General features: G+C 38.4%; 1 protein-coding gene across 2 annotated transcripts; it reads right to left on the reverse strand.

Moving 5' to 3' along the window:
- Positions 1-818: 818 nt before the first annotated feature.
- On the reverse strand, positions 819-9,100 carry LOC121323969. Of its 2 annotated transcripts, none has more exons than XM_041265325.1 (5): positions 8,945-9,100; positions 6,106-6,447; positions 2,614-2,724; positions 2,363-2,406; positions 819-1,765 (listed from the first exon to the last, which is right to left on the reverse strand). In XM_041265325.1, exons 1-5 carry the CDS (start codon positions 9,009-9,011, stop codon positions 1,646-1,648), a joined length of 684 nt encoding a protein of 227 aa, XP_041121259.1. In that variant the 5' UTR covers positions 9,012-9,100; the 3' UTR covers positions 819-1,645. The 2 variants fall into 2 exon arrangements, with proteins under 2 accessions (XP_041121259.1, XP_041121258.1); XM_041265324.1 differs by having other exon boundaries at positions 2,572-2,724; positions 8,945-9,099.
- Between the last annotated feature and the right edge of the window lie 2,679 nt (positions 9,101-11,779).

Below are 11,779 nucleotides of genomic sequence, written 5' to 3' on the forward strand. Positions count from 1 at the left end.
ATCCCCTAACATAGACAATTGTGTCCTATTATATTAATTAGGGACAATGCAAAAATTACATTTTTGGGGAGTCGGTCACTGAAAACGTATATTACCCTCTCAGGGGTATAGTGTTGTGACTGTCGCAATAGTTACAAAACAGTTGCAAGTCAACGGTGAAATGTACTAAACAAGCACAATGCTATTAGCGATTTTTCAGGCAGCAGTTTTTTCTTTACAGTTCAGCCTTAAGCCCCTTTCACACTGGCATGCTCTACCCAGGTCAGAACCTACTTGGGTCAGGACCTGGTGTCATGCGGCTCGGTTGTGCAATTTCACACTTCTTTTGATAAAGCAGGGTTGACCTGGGTGACAGACGCAAGTACACAATGCGTATCAATGCCCCGGAAGCAGCTTGTTATGAACGCTTCCATCCAAGCTTCTCTGGATTGAATTGTCGGCCCAAATGTTGATCAGAGCAAAGGTTTCTTCGTCCCTGCTGCAATCTGGCTCACCGTGTATCTCAAGCAACAAAAGCATGGCTAAACAGAATAAATAGAAACGTTCTTTGCAGAAGAGAAACCAATTATTTTGTTGGCTTTCGAAAGGCCGTCATGCATTTTGTCTTGCTCAACCCGGGTTAAAGCATGTCAACCCAGGTACGTGGCTTCATACTACGCAGGATTATGACCTTGGTAGCCAGAACCCGGGATGGGACCCAGGTAGGAGTGCCAGTGTGAAGGGTACTTTACATGAATATGTAATTATGGGCGTTCTGCATAAATTCGCAAAAATGTGGTAGAGATATGCAAATGAGGGTTCACAACTATTATAATGAGATGTACTAAAGCTGACGGCAATTGCAACACAAACAATTGCATCAATTTGTTGAGAACTTTTGAAAGCATGTTTTACACAGTCGCAATTAACAAAAAACTATCCCCTAACCATGGTGAACGTGATTGCAGCAAAAAGGAAACATTGTCTTCAGTAAGAACGAGTGATTTGTAGGATAAGAGAAAGGGCATTTCGTACCCACATCACCCTCTTTGATTTAAATGAAGACCAAATTAAGTACAGGGACAGGCTTGGCAGCCACACAATTCTTCAGCTGCTGTCTGATTTAAAAGATGACATGGAGCCTGTCCCCCAGAGATGCCATGCTATCCCTGCAGTGGTCAAACTATTGTCCACCCTGCATTATCTTGGCTCTGTGTCCTTTCCGGGGGCTGTGGCAGCTGTTGCTGGCATTACCTAGTCTGTTTTTTCTTGAGCGTTGCCAGTTATGCTCATTGCATTTTTTAGGCAAATACCAATTTTTTTCTAAAAGCATGGTGTACGTACAAGCCTTGATAATACATTTCTATGACATTTCTAGTTTCCCCAATGTGTTGGGAGCAATAGAATGCCCACATGTGTCGCTAACCCCTCCAGCTTATTGTGAGCATCAGTACAGGAATAGAAAGCACACCTGTTCTATTAATATGCAGGTGGTTTGTGAGTCACAGTTACTAATCGCAACAAACAGAAACAAAACTATACAGCTCCTCTTTCACGTGGACCCACTCACCTTGACAAAGCACATTTTATTTACAAAACCACAAAAGAAAACTAAACAGTCCTTGGTTCATCTTGTATCCCTGGTGGCTGTGTGAGAAGTGTCCTATCAGTGGATCAGGACAGTGGCGTACTCCGTTTTTCCCACAGCACTGAACCTTGACCAGTCTGGGGCTCCTCCTGGCTGTCTCGTGTGATCGATTATAGCGTAGGTGACCATGTCTGTGCTCTGTGTGGAAGACAAATTGCAGACACCAAATTAATAAAACCCATCATGCTCATTAATAAGACAACACATGAGTAAGACAGCATTATACAACCTGTTCAACACAGCTTGCAACAAGAGATGTGCACTACTATTGACCAGCCACAAGGGGCACTGTCGTCCATGGCGAATCCATTGCTTTGCATTTTGACAGTTGAACAGTTTCACTTTTTTTTTTTTTAAAGTTAACTAACATTGTGAAATGTCCATGTTCAATTAAAAGGGTTTGTTTTTTTTATTTCACCAAACAGTAACTCCAAACCAGTACAAAGCTTTTCTTTAATATTTTCCTTTAATAAATAATATACAATATGTTGGTTTGGTGTATCCCATTATTTTCTCATATTTTTATTACAATCAAAAACACAACCTGCACAAACAGAAAACATTATCTTTGTACCAGAAAACTGGTCAAATCAAGCTTCCTATCCTCAGGACTGTATTCCTGCAGACCAGCAAGTTTATATTTACATGGCAAACATCTCAAAGCCAATGCATTCTATAGTCCTACTCCCTACAGTAAACAGGAAGACTGTTCATGAAAGTGTGTCATATACCTACCACATTCTGATCTCTAGCATTCTGGTTATTCGAATTAGCATTCGCTGAAAATGGATAGGAAAACAAAGCCAGAGTCAATAATCTTTACAAGCAGGGTGGGGGTGTTGTGTAAATATAGTCCAGTTAGACCAGAGCTGAGATCCAGGACAGGGTTTAAACAGCTCCCATTGTAGGTTGTGGTAAAACAAATGAAAAGCTTAATCTGTTACCTGCTCTTCTTTTGTACTTTAAAATGACAAAGATTGCAGCACCTATGATGCCAATGGCAGCAGAGACGAGTACTGCGGCAAGGATAGCGGGAATACTGGACTGGAAAGCTTCAGGGGTTGATTGTGCAGTGGGTGAATCTGTCTTTGGAGGTCCTGTAAGCACAATTCAATACAAATGATGCCTTAGTGCCTGACACAGCGGCCAGTACCTTCTAGACAACAGACCACTGCCAAAGACAAGAGGAATTCAGGTACCAGAGGAATTGTAACGGCTACTTTGATTGTATTGGTTCCTAGGCAACTAGGTGTTTGTTTATGTTTTGTTAGAAGTGCTTCATTTCATGTGTCGTGTTTTTTAATTGATTGATTTATTAGTGATTGATTGCATAATTTATTTGCCTATATAAACTGCCTCTTTGTTGGAAACGGGGAGAGAGAGGAAGGACCGACAGGGATGGGGGACCCGAGATTTGGTTTGCCGCTGTAGATGAGTGTTCTGGAGACACGCTGTTTCTGTATCTGTGGTGTTGGAGACATGTGACTATATTCCAAAAGTTAAGTGTTTGCCTATTCGAGAGCTAGCCTGTTGAATAAGAGCCTTTACACACCAGACGCGACGCGATGGGCGACAAGACAAAGCGACACGAGAAAATCAATAAAACCTCTGCTTTTCAATAGCGCTCTTCACACCAAAGGCGACCCGACAAGCGACGTCGCCGTGACACAAATTCCAACGCGAGCGATGAAAATAAAACCGAGCCTGATCTTATTTTTGCGAATTCGTCGAGTGACAAATATACAGCTGCGCAATCGGAGAACCGCATCATGTCATGTGGTTTGAAATCAAGCACTTTGTGACGGGGTGCCCACCTCTTGGGTGTATTTTATTATATTATTATTATTATTATTATTATTATTATTATTATTATTATTATATAAATATATGGTGTTTATGTGCGGATGGACGAAGGCCGTCCAACATGATTATATATTATTTAAGATGATGGCAAAAAGCCGTGCGTTTCTGTTTTGTTTATTTATTTAAAAAGCTTGTGCAGAAGGTGACCAGTGACTGGAGATGGTCATCTGTATAAAAAACCTTCGGCTTTCTGCGCTCCAGGAGAGAAAGTCAGAGACGAGACGTGAGTGTAAATGAATAGATAGAAACAACTGCTATGTAAGTAATAAGGCACGTCAAGGTGTGGGATGTACTCTAACCACACGCGTCACGAGTCGAAGCTAAGTGGCTTTAACCGCCGGGGTGTGTGGATATGAAGTATATCCCACACCCTGAAGTGCCTTACTGCGCTTATAAAATTAATCAACCAACATTACAACCCCCCACCCCCCACCCCCCACAAACTGAAATATTGCTTGTTTGTTCAAGCAGGTCAGTCAGTTTTTGTCCTGTCCTCGGTGCACAAAGGTTGGTTGTTACACTTTTTTTTTTTTTTTTTTTTTTATAATTCTGCTTGGTGTGTTGTAGACACGGTACTTGTTTAAGATATTTATTTTTTATTATGTTTTTGCTAGTTTCCTTAGTGTGTTTGTGTAATGAGTTGTTGCTGATATTATTATTATTATTATTATTATTATTATTATTATTATTATTATTATTATTATTATTATTGGTTTGGTTTGTAGTTGATCGGTGTGGTTGAGAGCAATAGCCACCTGATTGACCTGCTAATTTAGTTAATGTAACTTATTGTTTTTCCTTTTGCTTAACATTAAAGTCCTGCCAGTCTTAACAACTAATTAACCCCAAATTTATGTTGGCCCTTATTTTGCTGCTAAACTGTTCTAACACAGTTAGATCTGGTATGCTGCTAATTGTCTTAAATATAACTAAACTTTGTACTTTGCTGTTAAACTGTTCAAATATAGTTAAACTTGGTATATTGCTGCTAATGTTCCCTAATATTGTTAAACCCTGTGTATTAACAATCTGGCTTTTGTTGTAGAACCCTTGCTGGGAAGAGCTGTTTCCAACCAATTGCCACTCTTAATGAGAAGTGCAATCTCTGCTGTATTCTGGTCTAATACCTCAATGCCTTCAGATATACTGTGGCTACTGGCTGGCTTTTTTTAATTTCCCCTCCACTTGTTTTTAATAACTTTAATGCATTTTATTGTATAATTATTTAAACTGATTTATATAAATCCTAGATCATTGTAATTAAAGCTTTGTGAACTTTTATTAGGCCTCTGCCATTCTGTTGTCATTCCCGGTCACTTTGCCTTTATTCTAAACCTTTTAGTTTAGTAGTGCCCCCCTCCCCCAGTGGTGGTGTTGGGACACCTATTGGGAGTCACTGGGTGGCTGCTACAGAATCCCCACTTCACCATATCCATACAAGCAGTCATGATCCTGACACTGAATCAAACTTTACTTCTTGCTTCCGCTGTAGTACACCAGCGTCCTAATGACATTTTTCAGCTGCTTTTGATTGGCTCGCATTCATAATTAATTGGTGTTAATACTACGCTTTTTACCATGATAGTGAGATTCTATTTAGTGAGATAAATGTAAACTATTTTGTTCCTTACATGATGAGGAATTCAAACAACATTCGAACAATCCCTGATTTATTTTAAGTGATTAGAATTTCACATGATAATTAATACTTTTAAGCTGTGCTATTGTACCTGTATATTAAAATGGAGTGGGTGAAAGCAGGATCAAGACAAACCTGGCTGGATGGGACGTTAAAACTATGAGAACTGTCTTAAACTACCCCACATTATTACTGCATCACTCATTCAAGCACACACACAGCTTTGTGGGTTAGATAATTTGCTGAAGAAGGATATTAGCACTGATATTACAGAAATCACAGCTCTACCAAGGCTGGTTCACTTGCAATAGTTATTGAAGAGTGATCAATGCAATGCAATCCACCCACGTGGGAAATTATTCAGTCCTAGGAGCTGCCTCTAGGGTGTCTTTGCTACTTATGTGATCATTTTTAGTACAGTTAAAAAAAAAAAAACACCAAAATAACATATCAAACCCTAACTAGCTATCTAATAACTATCTATCTGCTCAAAAATATTTTCACCCATAACTAAGTTTTCAGTTATGAACACTTTCATTTCCAGATTTCTCATAGTCCTGCATGAGTTTCCACATCTCCCCATTTCCAAACACCCACAATGTTTAAGAGCTCCACTGTATTGCGTGTTAATCCACAGTGAATACATTACACAAAATAACCAATCAAAATAAGTAAAAAGTCTAACCCTAAGCAGTGAGTAAGTTGTCAGTAAGGGTTGCAGCTGAAATCTGCCTAGTACAGGTCCAAATGCCAGTGGAGCAGAATTACATTTTGTTCAGCAAAAAAAAAAAAAAATTGTAACGTAACTGACAAGCAGGAAAATGACCCTTAAACAAAACCCATTGTCTGTATGTGCTAAAATCAAGGCAGGGTGTTCATGTAGTCACACACAGGACCTTGATTGGGTTCAGCAGCTCAGCACATATTCTTAATTTTAACATAAGTACTCACCAACCAGAACGTGTATTATATTTACCTTGAATTGTCAGTCTAACATTCTGGTAAGTGATGCATTCCTGATTGACCCACACTGAACATGTGTAATCCCGAGCATCCTCCAGTCTGAGCCCAGAGATTAGCAGAGAGGCGTTTCCAGTGGAGACTTCATCAGACAGCTTCACTCGGCCACTCCACTGCACAGGGATGTGTGCTGAGGGGGTCTTTGAGTCGATTAATAGATCTGCATTCCCCCGATCGCGATATGCATACCAATTGACTTTTACATACTGCCCAGTGATGAGGGTGTAATAACAGGGCAGCACAGTTCTTCCCCCAGCTGAGCCAGTGACATCGTCATGACCTTGTGTAGAACAATCTGCTATAAAAGATAGAAGAGACAATAAACTCAATGGAATAAACACCTACATTCTTCTGCTGATAATATTTCAGATCTTTGCTCATATTTTTTACGTTGCAGATTTTCTTTTTTTTATGCGATTAATAATTTTTTATTTTATTTGAAAGATCGGTCTAAACAACAAATAAGAAAACCTACAGTAACCCAAACCCGAGCAACCTGCCCCCCATTCCCTCCCACCCCCTCCCAAGGACCAGAATAAAAGAAAACTATTCCATGATCAACGTGGACACCTTAACATGGGCCTCCTTCCATATTTCAACCACAAAAGCAGAGGCATGACTGACTCTGGCAGTAGGTAGTTCTAACAGAATAACATCAGAGAAAGTAAGCATCCAGTGTCGCCCAGATAATGAGTGTGGAGGAAGCCAACGCTGAACCAATAGTTTTTTTAGCAGCAGTGAGACTGGCTAGCAGATTTCTCCTTTGAGAAACAGAGAGTTGAATTGTAGAGTAATCATTGAGAAATAATGAAGGCATCAGAGGAAGTTCATAATTAAGTATCCTTGATAGAGTGGAGGCAACTTGCTTCCAGAAAGATCATTGCCCTCAGGACATGTCCGAAACATATGCATAAAAGTGCCAGGAGTACCATGGTGACAAAATCCTGCATTGGACTGGGGGCAAGTCCCATTCTGAATCTCCTTTGTGGAGTCCAGTAAGCTCTATGACATAGTTTATAATGAATTAACTGATGATCTGGATTCCTCGAGGCTGTGAAAACATTAACCCACACCACATCCCAATCTCTTTGTTAAACACACGGATATCATGGTCCCAAGACGTAAGCAGGCCAAGAGGCTTGTAAGATTTTTGAAGCAAATGATTATAAATAACTGATCTCAATCCTTTTGACAGTGTTATTAGTGAGCCAGTTCCTTGTAGAATGTGTAGAGGGCACTGTGTCCCATGGTACTCCATCTGCACGTAGAGCAGATCGTAACCTAAGATACAACAATAAAGAGGAGCCTGGCAAATTAAAGGTGGATCTTAACTCCTGGAAGCTGAGTAGGTCATTAGAACCAAACATGTCTCCAAATAAGCAAATTCCTTTGTCTGACCAAGCTGAAAATATAAACAGTTTATTACCGGAAAGAAAGGAAAAATGATGCCAAATAGGAGTATGGTAGTGCTTTGTATCTTTAATACCCATATATCGCTCAACAGCCACCAGGTTGAAAATGAAATAGCTATGATAGGGATGTTGCAGATCTTTCAAAGTCAACACTATAGATTAAAAGTTATTGCTGCTCCCTGGTACTTAATCACTTCCTGTGTTGTTTTCTAACTTGCTCCAATGGTTTAGCAGCAACCTGACCATGTGACCTGCAGCAAAGGTACCAGGATGCAGTAGTAAAAGGACTAAGCACAATAAAGGGTGTAACAGTGGAGCATTGGTTAGCACTTCTATAAGAAAAAAAGAATAAAGATGCTCAGGTTGTTCATAACATATGATGTGGGTTATGATGCCAGTATGTGGAGCAGCTCTTGCAAGTCTTCTATTTATTATTATCAGCTTAATTCAGTACTGGGAAGATAAGATACACTAGTATTTGTATCTCAGTTTAAGCCTGTATTCTACCTGATGTGTTTCCTGCATTAATAATAGAAATCACAGCTCTACCCAGGCTGGTTCACTTGCAATAGTTATTGAAGAGTGATCAATGCAATGCAATCCACCCACATGGGAAATGATTCAGTCCTAGGAGCTGCCTCTAGGGTGTCTTTGCTACTTATGTGATCATTTTTAGTACAGTAAAACAAAAAACAACACCAAAATAACATATCAAACCCTAACTAGCTATCTAATAACTATCTGTCTGCTCAAAAATATTTTCACCCATAAGTAACATTAATAAGTTTTCAGTTATGAACACTTTCATTTCCAGATTTCTCATAGTCCTGCATTAGAGTTTCCACATCTCTCCATTTCCAAACACCCACAATGTTTAAGAGCTCCACTGTATTACAGGCAACACAGCACCTCAACAAACAAGCACCATGCCTTCTAATAACATCTCAGCTGCTCTTCATCCATCTCATCCACACACAATGAAATATTTCACCAGTCATTGCTAAAAGTCTATTCAATTGATCTAATCAGTGTTGTGTTTAAATCAATAAGCTCCACCCTGACATTTTACATTGTGTTTACAAGCAGTAATCAGACACACATGTGCTATCAATTAATAGGCTTGCAGAGCGTAGATACACAAAGGGCTTGATATTAATAATCTAAACTCTGGTGGTATTTGGATCCCCCGCTGTTTAGATCAGTTGGATAGACCGCTATGTTTTTTATGAGCATAACGTCTTGAAAAACAACAAGTACATTGTAAAGAATCAGCCCCTGTATAGTTTGTGGTATAAATATTTATGTTTTTGGTCCAAAGCTGTTAGTGCGCTGTGGGAAAGTAACTGAACAGAAAAGTAGCACTGCACTGAGAGAATCGCTTACCTGCTGTGAGGTGAGCACTGTTCAGGATCAGTAGCAGTGCTAGAGCTTGCTCAGTGCTCAGATCCATTCTCCTCTCTCTTTCAGTTTCAGCACAAAGTCTGGCACTCAGCTCAGTTAGTTTTGCCAGGAAAGTTAGTTGTCTCGTTTATGATTTTGGTTACTTCTGCTTCTATGCAAATGTATAATAGGATATTGTAACATTTCCTTCATTTAGCAATCACAGTTCTAAAAGACTCCCACAGTTTTCCAAACTCACATGACTTAGCATTTCGTTTTCAGTCAGTTATAAGCATCTATGGACTGACCTTCTTGCCATTTATATTTAACAGCACTTTTCACCTGGTCTCTCTTTTATCTGTTGTCAGTGTAAGAACATGTGCCAATCATAAGTAAAACCAAAATATAGCAGTTACAAAACCTCTCAGACTTTCCTACCAATAATAATAATAATAATAATAATAATAATAATAATATAATAATAATAAATGTGCATTTAACTCTTTACTCTTGTGAGTGTATCAGGAGCAAGCTGCTATAGCAAGCTATGGGAAAGGGACAATAAAAGCAGATTCAATACATCAAAAACACAAGCCAAATTAGTAGAAACAACTGGGGCAACCTTGACTCCCATCGGTTTTACAGTTGTGCTTATCTGCTTTGTGCTGTACAAGGTTGCCCCAATGGTGTCTTGACACTTGTGTTTGAGCTTGTGTTTTTGATATCTCCACTTTAAATGGTTGGGCACGCCATTTTTTTCACATTTCCAATGTGTTTTTGTTTCAGATGTACATATGCATGGATAAAAGTGCCTGGGGTCTGTGAAAATACGACAGAAGAACAAGAAAAAGAAAGAGGAGATGGACATTTTTACCTTCCTTTGGTGACTTATTTCTCTTACTGTATGACAGGTTTTGACTTTTTTTCTTTACATTTCACCTAAGAGTGTTGGGAACTACACTTTAAAAGTGGAATGGTAGTTTTGGCTGATTTAGTTTTGCCTCCCCAATACGCTTAAAACACGTAAAGTATCCGTGCTGTAAAGATAGTCACTGGCAGTTCTTGTACTTTGCTGTAACTTGGCATGAGGAACTACCATTCCTCTCGATTAGCTATAAATAAAACAGGGAAGAACAAGTTAGAAGAGGAAATTACACAGTATAGGATTTGTTTTTTACGCTAACTGGCATCTTTAAAAAACCTGACATTTCACTATTCTATATATGAGTTGCTTCATGACTCTTGCTGACTGCACTGCTGTCTGAGCCTCAGATTCAGTACTGTCAGATTTTAAAAAAAGTCTAGAAGACTGCATCTAGTATATATTCCTTTTTCCACATATATTATAAAATCAATCTGTTTGGGGGAAAAAAAAAAACACTAAAGTTTGGTGTAAGCATGCTTTACATGACCAATAATGAGTCTATGGGCAATATTTAATTTTTAATGAAGGCTTTTTTTTAATCAATAAAAGCTTCTTGACCCACCATAATTGATCATTTGTATACAACATAAACAAATATCTCTTAAACAAATGCATACAAGTTTAGAGCAATGCAAATGATTTATATCTATCAAGTATTATAATGACGTCACCAAAGGTGTCATTCCTATTCCTATATGAGGGCGGTATTGCCCTGAGGTAATTTCAATTTTCTATATGTTCATGGGTATTGCAGATAGGTGCATTGGGGGGGGGGGGATTCCACTGGAATTTGAATTTCCAAAATAAAAATAATAATAATAATTGTCGGCCTACAGTGTTTTTTAGGAAAATTAATAGAATGATCTTTAGATCATTGTTCCATAAAAAAAAGTATGTTCAGTTATTAATTTTTTTAAAATAAACAAATAAAAACAGACTACCTCTAATTTTCTCCGAGACATCCTCTCTCTTTTACGTTACGTGTCGAGACGAGTCTCACACACACACACACACACACACACACACACACACACACACACTAGGTCTTCTGACTTTCGGTGTTTTTTTTCTGACTTTTCACCTCTACTTTACGAAGTAATTTTACAACAGTTTCTCTGTTTTCAGTAACCAAAACACATTAAACAGTGCTAAGGGTCATTTTAAAAGGGAAGTTACAGTCACACGATGAAAACACAGATGCTGGTGAGTAAATAACTCGTGAGGTGAATATTATGTTAATTTAAGGTAGGGCTAAGGAAAGGTCACGTGTGCGTGACAAGCCGTTACCATTTTGCTAATTTGCATACATTTTGCGTAATGATTTGTATTTACAGCTGTTCTGACATTCAAACATTCTTTTTCTTTTTTTATTATTATTATTTTTAATAATAATAATATGATTCAACTACAACACATTACTTTGTCAAAATAATATACTAAAGCTATTTGTGTTTAATCCACTGTGCTTTGAAACGTTACTAACGCTCTGCATTGAGGAGAGGTAAATACAGGAGCCTGTTGTGTAATAAGTATTTTTGATATTTTAGCCTACTGATAAAACTAAAAAAAAAAACCCAAAACAAACAAAAAAAAAAACAGCACTTGTTTGAAACGGTGTCTATTTTTTATGTTTTTCCACATTATGTTCAATGCCACCCAACCCAGTTCACTTGATAGGTATTAAATGTGCAGTTTTGTAAGAACAACATGTTGCAGCATGCGTTTTCATTTTAAAACATGATGTCTGGTACAACAATAAGTTAAAGAAATCTCTATATGCAAGACAAGCTTTCAGATGGTCTTGTACTTCCTGCATCATTTCACCTGGAAAGTAAAATTGTCCCCACCCCTTCACTGGCTTCACAGGTATGAATTGTTAACTAATAAGAAGGCATATACGTTTAAATGAACAC

Source organism: Polyodon spathula, chromosome 12 (assembly GCF_017654505.1).
Source record: "Polyodon spathula isolate WHYD16114869_AA chromosome 12, ASM1765450v1, whole genome shotgun sequence".
In the NCBI taxonomy this organism is placed as follows: domain Eukaryota; kingdom Metazoa; phylum Chordata; class Actinopteri; order Acipenseriformes; family Polyodontidae; genus Polyodon; species Polyodon spathula.